The 14,012-nt window shown below is 37.7% G+C and overlaps 1 protein-coding gene across 1 annotated transcript in view; it reads left to right on the top strand.

Annotated features, from left to right (window-relative positions):
* PARD3B (par-3 family cell polarity regulator beta) overlaps positions 1-7,570 on the top strand; it is a 582,830-nt gene extending 575,260 nt beyond the window's left edge. Inside the window, exon 23 of the mRNA XM_070933224.1 lies at positions 6,551-7,570. Within this exon, the coding sequence (XP_070789325.1) occupies positions 6,551-6,911 (361 nt within the window). The 3' untranslated portion in view covers positions 6,912-7,570. The remainder of the gene's footprint in view (positions 1-6,550) is intronic.
* Positions 7,571-14,012: the final 6,442 nt, after the last annotated feature.

Here is a 14,012-nt window from a genome sequence, read left to right as displayed (position 1 = left end):
GAAGATGCTCTTAAAAGTGAGCAAATAAGCAGGAGGTGCAGATAATGAAAGCAAGTAGCTGGAAAGAGGCATTCAAGGAGATGAAGAGGGACACTCTATCCCTGCTCTCCTCTTGAGATTGAGTATGTGTAAGAAAAGATGTTGTTGGAAGTGAACAAAAGGGGTGTGTGTGTGTGTGTGTGTGTGTGTGTGTGTGTGTGTGTGCGCATGGAGCATATAATAAAAGCAAGGAGCTGAGAAGAGGCAAGAAATGGGAGAAAGCCAGAGCTATCCTTTCAACAAAGGCAGGATGAGTTGATTAGCCTGGCCTCCTCCTGTGTCCCTCCAACAGTAGAGACTGACCTGTTTTCAGTGGAAAACTTCTTGTATCATTTGAGCTCCTCCATATAAATGAGGACTTTAGAAAACCAGGATCCTCAGCAGAGTTTCCCCAGATAGAGGGTCTCTCTATTTAGATAGTTTCCCTCTATTCATGGAAGGGAATAGAAGGTCCTAAACATATATACCTAGGAGAAAGGGCCAAAAATTTAAAGGCATAAGACTATAATCACATTCATTTATTTTCCCCTATTTGTTCTAGTGCTTTAAGGTGACATATATCTGTGGAATTTCTGGTTACATGTTCATGTTGCATGTACAAAAGATCATACTTGCTTATCCCCTAGAAGCAAGGGAAATGCCAGGAGCCTGAGAGACTAACACATATGAGTATCTTTGTCTTTACACTCTTGCAATACTTGCTCAGTTTCAACAACTTCACCTGCCACTTTGCCTGCCAGGTAAAAGTAATGTCACTGTTACTTTTCTTCACATTGCCAGATGATATGGGCAGCTGATCTAATTGACAAAATTACGTACGCTGGAGACTGCATCAGTTTTCCATTTGCTCTCTGGGGTTATTAAATTTCCCATATTGTTAAATCTTCTGTGACCTGTTGAAATTCCTGAGGATAGTTTTTCTTCTCATTCTTTCCCTTATGGGGAATGTTCCTCACATGTTTTCTGAGTGGCAGAAATTTCGGTGCAGCAGACATTTTGGATGAATCCCATGGGTCACTGACTTTCTGCCTTCCCTGTTGATCTGAGAGACTTGTGTACCCTCCAAAGCATGGGTCACTGTGGAGGCATGAACCGGGCTTCTGAACTCTGGGGCCTGCAGGAGTCAACAAAAACAATAAGAGCCAAGAATAAAATTCATTAGGACCTCCTTGGAGATAAGCCATTTTTGCAAAGTGAAAAACAGTATTGCTTTTCCTTATGTTTGGAAAGGGAAAAGTAAAAGACACATAAGTGAATTCTCAGTCTGCATGTGTGTTGTTTCTTTAGGGAAAGTAGCAACAAGTAAGGCATTGTGTAAAGTCAAGTAAAGGCGAGTATAAACATAAGTATGTTTATATTTCTGTAGCTATACACTTTTATCAGGCTCTCTCCTTATTTTTCTTTTATCAGAAAAATAAAATGTAAATCAAAATAAAATGTAATAAAAGTAAATCTCTCACAGCCATTGCTCTGCTTTCCATGCTAAGATGACAGCTCCACTTTTCCTGTGTCTTGATATTATCATGTGCACTTTTCTCAACCCTTCCACACTGCTGACCACCATCAATAAGAAAAGAAAATGCACAACTTGAAAACAAATGACAACTACAGACTGCATATATGAAAAGAAGCCCATTTCAGCACCAACGTGATTTTGTGACATTTTTTGAAACAGCAGCTTAGTTTCTATATTCACAATTTTACACAAAAAGGAATTATATTTCAATATAAACATATAATTTAGCCCAGTTGTGGCTGTTGGGGGCTGCCTTGGCAAGATTTCAAAGTCTTTAGAACTCTGGCAATAATTTTTACTATTTCTTCTAACAACCTTTTAAAAAATTAGTCCTCTAATTAGTACATTAGTACTTTTATATTAGTATATAAAAATTAGGGAGGATAGAAGAGGGTTAATATCCTGAATAGTGCTTCATCTCTCCCCAAGAGTAACAGAAATAACACTCTGTATGTTTATTTCAAAAACACCCTAATTAAAATCCTTTTTCCCTTTTTCCACAGCCTGCACTCAAAACAGTCCATCAAAGTAACTTCTGTAAATCACCTTCTTAACACAACAAATAGTAGGTTTGTGTTAGCAACATTTTTTCCACTTGTTCTCCAGATTAGTCATGAGACTTCAATTAGGGCCAGTATGTGTATTTCTATCTTATTTTTGTCTTATTCTATGAACTATCTCCACTTTTTTTTAGACCAGATAAAATTCCCCTAAAGTCATCATTTTCTACACACACAAAGAAAAAAACGGAGGGGGGGGGGGAAAGCAAAGCAAAGAAAATACTAACAATATTGTCAGTCCAACAAAATTAAGAGAACTTTATTTTACTCAAATTAGCTAAAGTAGCTACATCACCACATTTATTGTTTCAGGCTGATCATTCTAGATATTCAGACTCTCACTACAATTTAGATAAAGCCCTTCAAAAAAAAGGAGTACAAAGTCAATCCTGGGGGTATTCCATCTAGTTTCAGTCTCTTTTGTTGCTTAGTTCATTTCATCAAAAAGTGAGGCAACATTTAATGCTTCATTCATATAGTTACAAGATCTCATAATCTTCCCTACCTGCTAAGACTCTAGGAGTATATGAAATTCCTCCAGCTTCCTGCACTAACCAGTCTGAGTTAAAACCATGATAACCTACTTTTGTTGCTCAGCACTTTTAAATGCCATGTTCTGGCATGCCAAAATAATAACTTTAAAAAAGAAGAAGCAAATTGCTGATCATTCTACTCTTATCTGAAATTGCACATTTCTGACCCTCATCTTATTTGTCTAGTGATTCGTGTCTGTGCTGTGCTCCAGACTCACCAAGCATTGTTTTACATGACATGAAACATAATGTGTGTTTTTTCTTCCTGCTGGACTCATTTAAGCCCATAGGATAAATCACCAAACATAAGCAACACGCAAACATTATCTGCCTTGAAATGAACCTGCGTTCTCCCACTGGAATTGCTTAGTGCAAATGTTTCCTATTTAAAGTGGAAAGAGAAAGAGGAAAAATTCCAGGCCTTGGACTTTCAGGGCTCCTGTACTCCCATGAGATTCTTCACTTTAAAAACAGAACATTATAAAAGACAGGCCCTCCCTGTTTGCTGTGAGAGACTCCAGACCAAGTGTTGAAGGTCTAAAGCCACCCTCAGAGATGCTGAATGGACTACAAGCCGACATGTGTGGTGGGAACTACTGCTGCCACCTGTACTACTGCAACCACGTTTCAAGACAATCGGTTCTCTTTCTATCCCCTAATTCAGGATACTTTCTTTATGATTGAAAGTAGCATTAGATCAAGAAGGGACTACAAGTAGTCCTTGTTGTTAAGTGAATTTGGTCCCATTTTATTATCTTTCTTGCCACAATTGTTAAGTGAATCACTGCTAGTTGTTAAGTTAGTAACACGGTTGCAAAGTGAATCTGGCTTCCCCATTGACTTTGCTTGTAAGAAGGTTGCAAAAGGTGATCACATGAGTCTGGAAAACAGCAACCATCATAAATATTAGCCAGTGGCCAAGCATCTGAATTTTGAACATGTGTCTATGGAGATGCAATGGTTGTTAGTGTGAAAAATGGTCATAAGTCACTTTTTTCAGTGCCATTCTAACTTCAAATGGTCATTAAACATATGGTTTAAATCAAGGACTACCTGTATTGTGTGCGTATGTTCTTTCTTTCCTTTATTTATCATCCTGAACTGAGTTAACCCTAACCCTAACCAATACCTTGCTTATTTATTGACTTGTTTGTTGGTCAAGAATAGGTCTCTCTGCTCTAAATTTGGATGTGCTATGTTGCTATAGTTTGCCAAAATGCTTATTTCCCAGCAGCAAGTAAACTGCAACATTTGAACTAATAACAGTTTCTGAGTAATTTCTGACTGCATTGATTGACTTGTAGATCGTATCTGCTAAGTTAAGGTTGTACATCAGCTGAATTTTCTGAGCATACCACAAAGTTACTGAAGTAATTTAAAAAGAAAAAAAATATGTATAGTTAATAAATAGTACAGAAAAGTCATTAAAAAGATTCTGTTCCAATATAACGCAGGCGGCCAACATCATAGGGATAATAGCACTATAGAAATGTCTGAGATAAGATTGTCAGCATAGCATTGAAAAGACATGGATGACAAGCCTGCTCCCTTGGGGAGCACATTTCATGTGACAGTAATCTAAGCTGGAGTTAGCTAAAACGTGACTGACAAGGTCCATCTTTATCAAGATGGCTGTGGCTGACAAAGCAAAAAACAAAACAAAACAAAAAGGAAATATATATTCTACCTACACATCTAGCAAGAAAGCCAGATCAAAGAACCATTTTAAGCTAATTCTAAACTGCCAACAGAGACTCAATATTTCTGCCACTTTTCTAGAAAGGAGAAGTAGAGCTCTCCTTTGAATGACTCTGTAGCCCAAAGTTATAGATGACTTGAACTAATAGGTACTTTTTTTTTATCCAGATGGAACTCTAACAATGCATGGCTTTTGCATCAAGCATCAAGTCAAAGACCACAAATTACTTAACATAAGTAACTACATGCAAACTCCCTTCCTTCCTAGTTTAAGAAGAAACATAATTCTGTGTCTCTCTCTGTGTGTGTGTGTGTGTGTGTGTGTGTGTGTGTGTCTGTCTGTCTGTCTGTCTGTCTGTCTGTCTGTCTGTCTGTCTGTCTCTCAGTGGTGGGTTCCTACCAGTTTGTCCCGGTTCGTGCGAACCGGTAGGAACCCACCACTGAGAGACAGACAGACAGACAGACAGACACACACACACACACACACACACACACACACACACACACAGGCTCTGGGTGGCTCTGCCCACCCGTCCAGATGTCATCACAGATGGTCTGCATGCGCAGAAGGTTCTGCACATGTGCAGAAGTGATGTGGATGCGCAGAAGTGATGCATGTGCACAAAGCTTGCACACGTTCATGATAGCGAACCGGTAGTGAAGGTAAGTGGAACCCACCACTGGTGTGTGTGTGTGTGTGTGTGTGTAAGACAATGTGATGCATTGGTTAAAGTACTGCACTGGGAATGAGAAGACCCAAATTCTGGTCTACTTTTAGGCATGGAAGTGATGGTGATTTGGAATAATTGGTGTCATTCTCTAGGAAGTCTAAAATCCTTTCTCTATGGTTCATAATGTTAAGTGAAGACACCTTCATCTTGCAGCTGATTGATTTAGGCTGATTATCTGTCTTTCTGTCTGTCCATCCATCTGTTTCATATTCACTTTGAATCTTTGCCCACCCACTACAGCTCCCTTGCCTCTTTTAGAAAAAAAATCTGTAAGTATAATATCTCACTTTTGCTTATGCAAAAAATTTGTCTTATGCTTTCTAAATATCTCTACTCCTAGGAGAAGCTCTCCCTTGGCTATTCTCCAGTGCTTCACTTTTTTCTTTGGCAAACTGGATCAAATGCATGAAACATAATTGCACAAATTACATGAATTGCACAAATTTAGCAGAAGAATACAACATTTGAAACACTGTCTGAGGTTCATGAAAGAGTGGAAAATATGACATGTTGGATCTGACAAACCTAGCACTAAGACATGAACTCTTTTGATTTTTCAATGTTACAGTCAGCAAGTCAGTTCAAAGACATCCAGAGTTCTTTCTGTAACTGAAAAAGCATTTCACTCTTCAGAGAACAGTTCCTAATAGGTCAAACTTTCATCATGTCAGAGTTGACATCTAGATACAACACTTCTTTATTCCATGTATCATTTGTCCTGGCTTTAGGGAGAATATCTCTTTAATATAAATCTAAATTTGGGGAAGAAAACCTTTAGAATGACCCCATCATCAGCTCTCCCCTGGCAGTCCATGGCGTGAGTTTTCCAATGATCCAAATCTTGTCAAATATAAATTAATGGAAGCAAGTTGAGAAGCGTATACAAGATCATACATATACCCACAGGTTACATGGCTGCTGCACACACAGAGAGAAAAATGTCATTGGCAGCTAGCTCACTAAACAGATACTATATCCTCTTATCTTTAATATTTTTATGGGAATTTCTAATTGTGGGCCTTCAAGAGTTTTATGGACTGGCATGTTTGAGGCGAGAACATGGGCAAATCAGCTTTGAGGTGTGAATTGTACATGAGCCTTATGGGTTGCTGAGATACAGACTAAAGTCATCAATATATCTTCAGGCTAGACAAGACACAAGTATACTTTATTAAAAAGACTTTACTTTCTTACAAAAAAAGAAAGTGCTTTCAGTACAGTTTTGCAAATAAATCATGAATAGCTTGAACCTTTTGATGAAGAAGCTGCATTATGTGGAGGCTGGATTTTTCCACTGGCTTCCTTTGTGTTTTACCAGTCCAGAGCTTCAGTTTCTATTCTGTGGGACTTTTGTAAATTATTCGAAATGACATTTCTTGCCTAAAACAATTGCTGTATTTTAGATGAAGCTGATGCAAGACTATTTACTGACATCTTCTCTCCCCCCCCCACCCTTTCTATTTTTCTTCCTAGGCATGGATCTGTAGAACCAATGGAATATTTAACAGGGCTACGGATAGCACACAAAGAAAGAGATCTTCCCTACTCTCCTGCAAGCCAACCTGCAGGTCATCCCTCCAAAGGGAGCTACCTTCATCCACCAGATGGCCCAAGAGCAACAGAGTTATGGTATTCACAGTATTTCCCACCTCAGCCAGTAATTCAGCACAAAGGACCTCTCCGCCAAGATGTACCACCGTCCCCACCACAAGGCCACAGAGCTCCACCTTATAATGAAGTGGGCAGAATAGGACACCGACAAAGCACTCCTGATCAGTACCAATGCAGGTATCAAGATCCAAGGCAGAAGGACTCTGTGACTGCAGCTGTATAATTGAAAGCTGGACTGTTGTTGATATTTTATGGCTGACTTCATCTTACAGTTAGTCCCTCTGAAGTCATTTCTGCACTCTCAACCTATAGCATATTCTAGAGTCATCCACCCATTATTTTGCCAACATACGGTAATAAAAACAAGCTTTATATTTCTTCAGCACTGGCTGGGTGATGCTATGAAGATGCTATAAGTCATTCCACAAAAAGTGCTCATTAACGCTGGCCAATCTATGACCAGAACATGTACCCAGCTGTACTGCAAACTCATACAAATGGTACATGACCTTTAAGTATTGAAGAATAAGAGTGTGTTGTTTTTTTTTAAAGTGCTTAAACAGGATGGTAGATAAAGACTCAGCAGTATTTCTACGCACATCACAAAGTGCCACTCAGGGCTATTTGCAATTACACAGGCACAAAAAAGACAGCCAAATGGTCTTGGGGGGAAGGGGGGGAGAAAATGATTTTAGAAAAGGCACAAAATTCATGCTATTAAGGGTACAGTCAATATACAGGTCCTTTGCTAAGATTTCCTCTGAACTGAAGAATTGGAAATATTCTGCAGTATCATTGAGATGTGTTCCTTTCAAAGTATGACCTGGAACTTGTTATTGTCCTAATCTGAATCCTTTATGAATATTCTTTTCAGCTGCTTATAAGGATGCTTCAGTTCTGAAGCCGTTTTTCTCCTCTTCTCTCTGTTTTCTAATAACAAGAGCAGATGGACAAATTTAAAAGATGCCGAAGGTTCATAGAGCACCATACAGTGTTGCATTGTAAAGATTTCTGGAAGGAAATACAAAAGGGCTCAGTATGTAGTTTCCTACCTCTGATTTCACAACTATTAGAAGATTTAGTTCATTTGTATGCCAGTATATTGATGTGTGTGGATGGACTAGGTGTCTTTGTGTCTTGAGAGAGCTGATTCTCCATTGATAACAATGGAGCATATACTTAATCATTGTATACTAGGGTGGAGTTTGTGCTCTGGTGATATTTTACTACTATTTGTTTCCCCAGCCACAACTCCAAATCAAAAAGGTTGCAAGATGGCTGTGGAATATCGTGTTTTTAGGAACTCATTTTTGCTACACGACCATCCTTCTCATAGCCTTATCAGAAAACAAATTGTTTGAGTGTTTTCAACCATTTGGGTAACTATTAGACTGCTATTTGTTAGTTTATTTGTTTAAATCACCTGTGCAAAGCAGCCCTCAGCTAATCCTAGAGGGTTTAGCAGAGGAAAGGTTTGTTAAATGCCAAGCATTAACAGTGCTTAGATCTTTGGGGGCATTGGAGGATTCTAGGTTTAAAAAGGAAGAAAAAGAAATAATAATAGTATGTATAATAGTTATCAAGTGAGAAATTTAAGCATAACATGGGTTCCGCTGAGGTAGAATCATGGTAGGAATATCCAGGATGGAAGAAAAGGGCCAGGTGTCAAAAAATCAAAATGGCAGCTGCAACCAAACAATCAAAGCTGCCATTTTGATGGTTTTGACACCCTGTCCCCATGGATGCTCTGAATCATAGTGTACTATAGTTGTGATGAATGTGGCTAGAAGAAAAGAAGAAATGAAATGACAAACTTTGCACATTTCTGTAAAATGCAAAGGTAGTTTAAGTTCTCACGATTTTTGTGGTTTGCCACTTAAGACTAATGAAACTTCTGAGACTTTCTTCAGTCTCTAAAAGCTTCTCTAAAAAGTCTCAAATAGCTTCAGCATGTTTTTTTTAAATTCCAAACTCTGACTGGGGTCTCATTTTAAGTCTAATGTTATGGCCCTTTTCCTTCCAAATGAAAGATCTTGGGCTTGGCCACAGAAAATCCTTGGGTTTTATTTTGATATGCAGCAAATTAACAAGATTCATTATAGAGGTCATCTAATAATTATTATATATTGCTCAGAGGGGTCATCAAGTAGGCAGAGCCATTTATCATTTAGCCTTTCTGAAATGGCTTCATTCCACCAGGTACCCTCAAGAGATTTGGCTTATAGAGAATTCATTATGTACACAAATTTGTATTACTATATTTTAGAGGGTCAGTTTCTCTAGTGTCCCTGAAAGAGTCAGCAGCTTGGTGTGAATGTAGCCCTGATTTCATATGCATTCATATTCAGAAACTATGAGGTACTATAGAGATTTTGAATCAAGGTTAAAGGTCATAGCCTTTTTCCAAAACTATCTGTTAAATATATGAGAACATGGGGCTAAATGGAAAGCCTCCAGTGATGAGAAATAGCAAGTATGTTCATTTTAATAGGGGAATGTCACCAATAAGTTATTTTTAATGCACATAGCACACTTACATATGCACCCACACCTATGTGTTAGATTTTCCCCCTAAAATGCAGAGCTTTATGGCCATTCAAAGGCCAATTATCTATTTCCAGTGGATGAATTTAATTTCAACTGGCCCTGAATGATTAATCAAGAATTAATTGCAAGGAATTGCAAGACTACATTGATCCTTCCCTTGAAAAATCTATTTATATAAATGAACAAATCTTGTTCATGCCATTTTAAGCAAACAGTTAATTTTCCCTACCCACCTGTATGTAATCACGTCTGAAATTGATGACTTACTTACTTTTGTTAAGCCGACATTTTAAGAAATCCATATTGAGTTGAACTATTACAGGGAGGATGGAAAATTGCATATTGTGAACACCAGTATATAGTGACTTTGCACATACATATGATTCAGGCAGACAATTTCTTTTTATATCAGATTTTATTTTTCTGGCTAATTTGTCATCCCACAATAGATGGATTTCCTTGATGTGTGTAGCATACATGTATGTATGTATATATGTATGTATGTATATGTACATACATATACATGCATACATACAAAAGTTTTCACCTTTGTGAATCATGTCAAGTATTTAGCATATTTATAGCTTATGTGCAACAAGAAACACATCCAAACTCAACTCTTCTCTGTTTGGAATTGCCAATGCTTCTTTTTTATAATCTCCTTGGTTTTAAAGAAGCCTCAACATAATCCAGAAGTGATGTTGGTTATCTGATTTAATCTGTGAGTAAAGTTCCGTGAACTAAATTCAGTTTATGTTTTCTTTAATTGCTGTGCACAGAACAGATGTGGACATCTATTTGAGTAGGAATATTCAAGAACTCTAGATTTTGAAGTAGCCATTCCAAAGTTGAAACAGATTTTCTTTCTTCTTTAAGGATTGGGCCTGTGCTTCTGATTCAAGTATAAAGCCTTCAATTTATGTTTAAAAAATCCATATTCTTAAATGAATAAAAATCTGGCAGGAATGCAGTAGATGCAGACAAACAGTCAGAAGTGAAGTGAAACTATTTTAATATGCTTTTCTTTTTTTAATGATCATGACTTATAATGTAAAGGGCTCCTTGGGTAGCAACAACAAATGTTGGTGATAGTGGCTTTCTCAAGCCTGACTATAATTAAGAATAGCCTTGAAAGACAAACTCCCACCTTATAAATCAATGCCACTAAACCTTACCCTACCCTTTACAAAGATAACTGACAGCATTTCAGGAACAAAGCGAGGGTAAATCCAAACCGGATGAAAAGAGTCTGCCTAGGTTATTTATGTTTTGAGGATGGTGCTCAATTGTTGCTGCGCAGCTGCAATTCCCATCTGAAAACTCCCATTGACTGCAATGGCCCAGTTGGATAGAGCAAGTCAGGCAGGTCAAAAGTAGATTTTCCGGGCTGTTAATCTTAACCAGTAGCTTATTAAACAGTGTCTCTTTTTTAGATCAGTAAAGGAATTTATTCCCTGTTACAAAATAATAGATGCAGCACAACACTATAGAGGTGTTTTGTGCAGGTGCAAGAAAAATAAAAATTCTTGGGTTGAGTGTGAGAAAAAGTGCAAAAGAATTACATGCCATCCTCCTGAGTCCAGAAAGCCAGGATTCTGACTTGGGAAAAACAGGTGGATGTGTTAATTGATTTCAAGAGGTACATCTTCATCAGAGAACGGTTGCTTCTCTGAAAAAACATGATGGAAACTTTCTCAACACCATATTGCAGAAAAATGTGTAGCACACACTTACATCACAAGGTGCTACAGCTGATGGATGACAATATAATCCTTGCAAAAACATAATAAAAACCAGCATCAGCCATTAAGAAAATAGCTGCTCTCTTTCCCTTTGCAGGCATATGTTTAGGCAGCCATATCAATTATCTAAATAAATAAATAAAAATATTATTGACCAGCAAAAATCCATTTATATTCTGATATACTTTGCATTAATTTGCTTTAAAAACATACCAGTCCAGCAGGAACCACTTGTAAAATGGCTTTGGGAGTGTGGATCCCTTTCTAGGCAAAAGATCAAATGAAACCTTCTATGCCCTTGTTTCAATTTCGTTTTCCTGGAAAAGGAGGAAGAGGATGGAGGAGAAATTGTCTTAATAAAGCAGGAAAGCAATCCCAGATTTTATACTAATGCCTTGGCTCATTTTCTGTTTTCTGATAAGAAGAATTAGTAATCCAGAGGTGTGCATTGCAATAGTTTTAATCTGCATCTACTCAACACTATTTATTTTCAGCCATTTCCAGCTTAACCAAAAAAAAAAAAAAAGGCTAAGGAATGTGCTCCTTATTGGTGCTTTCTTTAAAAACTGGCTAAAGAATGATTCTACAAACAAACTTTGTTCTGAACAGTTGATACACCCAAGAGGGAAACATTCAATTGATAATCATATACTGTAGTAGGGATGAAAAACTGCTAACAGTGGTCAACCAAACCTGAATATTGGGCAAGCAAGGCACAGAAGATTGATCAGAATCTTCTAAAGTAACTAGAAAAACCACTGTACTGTCTATCGAATTATTGGTGACATTTTTAAAAAGCCTAAATTGGATGTGACCACCTGTAGAATCCCAAAAGAATGAACAAGCTCTGATTACCTGAATGAAAATGGTGGCTGAGCAATATAAGTTTTAGGAAAGCACCCTTCTCCAAATGTATCCCCAAACTCCTTATCCCAGCTAAAGTCCAGAGCCAGAAACAGTTTCACATCCTGCCTAGTTATGCCTAGAGCGAAAACCATTCTTTTGTGTATTTTGTGTTCTGTAAATTCACTTATCTCTTATGGGAGCAGCTCATGCCTTCCCAGATCAGGCCCTTGTTCAGAAAACCTGGGAAGATGATTTGTGCACTTGAATGCTGCTTGTTTTGACCCTCAGCATACAAGCCATCCATTTCAAGTTTATTTTGGGTGCAATTCTACAGGCATCAGTGGGGGAGCTATCATGGGAATTGCTCTGGTTTGCACACTGGGTGACCTTTTTTTTATATTTAGATTTTTTTAAAGAACAAATCTATATTTGTGTGAGCTGAAACGTTAAAAGTTTGGGGAAATTATTGGGGGGGGGAGGAAGAAATTTGAGACATCATTAATTTGAATGTAACAAAATTAAGTTTGAGCTGTTTTGCTTTGTTATATATAGAGATACTGGATGCCATATAGATTTTGGACAGTTTTATTTTGCATTAAAATAAAGCTTTGAGAAGAAATGCCTTTTGTGGTTTTTGTTAAATTTGTTTGTTTTGTTTTTTTCAGCCATAGTCAGACCTCAACAGAAGTTTGTCAAGGAGAAACTTGGCTGATGATGCAGGCAGCCGTGAACGGAATGGGACAACTCGCTGCAGCCAACTCTACGCGGCCATCTTGCCACAGACATCTTCCCCAGGACAACTTGCTGCAGACAATTCCACACAAAATAACTCAATGCAATAAGTGTTATCCACCATTGACAAAAATGGAATTAATGTCAAAAATAACAGTGGTGGATAACATTTATTGCATTGAGTTATCCTGTGTGGAACTGTCCACAACAAGTTGTCCCGTGGCACACTGGCTGTGGTGAGATGGCAGCAGCGAGTTGTCCTAGACCCACTGTGAATGGCAGGCTTCCTTTTCATGTAGGTTGCAGGCTACATCCAGTTGAAGCCTGGCTCTCTAGAACTCCCTTTCTGACATTTCATATTTAAAAAACTCTAGCAAATGGCAACAGATGCTAAGTGCACACTTTTAGTAGTAAAAGCACCTGAAGGGATTGAGGCTTCCCATCTGCTCCCTGATCTCTTTTACCAGGAGCAGGCCTGCTTGTTACCATAAACAAATGCAATTATTTAAAAAAAAGAATTTAAAATAGTTCCCTATGTAGCAACAAGTAAAGACCTTGATGCACTGTGACCAAAACAATTCTTTCTCTAATATGTAGAATGAACTGATAGCAAAATCTCAGAATTGGTTCATGAGAATATTTTCCAGCCTCTCAAGAATGTGACTGTATTCATTACAACATATTTCTGGAATTAAGAAAAACCAAGACAGATAGACAGACAGACAGATAGATCTATTTATTTAAAATATTTGAATATCACATCCTGTAAAAAGAAATCTCAAAGCAATTTTCAAAGTGTGACATTTGACAGGCTTGATTCAGTTAATTTTTAGCAGATAATAAACAACAATCAATGCAAACGGGAATTATGACCTGGAGTTCTGCAGAGAATGTTACTTTTCTATATAAGTAAAGTAACTTAAGTAACTTAATCTATATAAGTAAAATATTTTAGTTTACTTCTTCCTGCTAAAAGTTGTAGTCCAAAACTTTAATCCCTCTACCTTTCTGGAAGGGGGTTGAAGAATAAGTTTTTATGGGTTGTGGAAGGAAAGGTTTTTTTTCTATGCCATGCGTATTGTATATACAAATCTATGGTTTGAAATGATGTGAAATGAGAGTAGGCTGCAATTGGTAGGACCTGAACAGAATATATTTTAGAGATAAAACTCTGTTGATTGAATTATTGGGCCTTTTGAGGCCTGGGAGAAGGCAGAGTGTAATCCAACTCTTCTGTTAAAATATGATATATAGGTAGTCCTTGATTTACAACAGTTCATTTAATGACCATTTGAAGTTACAACGGCACTGAAAAAAGTGACTTATGACTATTTTTCACACGACAGTTGCAGCATCCCCATGGTCATGTGATTTACATTCGGATGCTTGACAACTGACTCACATTTATAACAGTTGCAGTGTCCCAGGGTCACGTGATAACCTTTTGTGATCTTCTG

This window comes from Pituophis catenifer, unplaced genomic scaffold (genome assembly GCF_029215685.1).
Source record: "Pituophis catenifer annectens isolate HBS135680 unplaced genomic scaffold, rPitCat1.0.hap2 SCAF_1, whole genome shotgun sequence".
Lineage (NCBI taxonomy): Eukaryota > Metazoa > Chordata > Lepidosauria > Squamata > Colubridae > Pituophis > Pituophis catenifer.
This window is presented reverse-complemented; position numbering and strand designations above follow the sequence as displayed.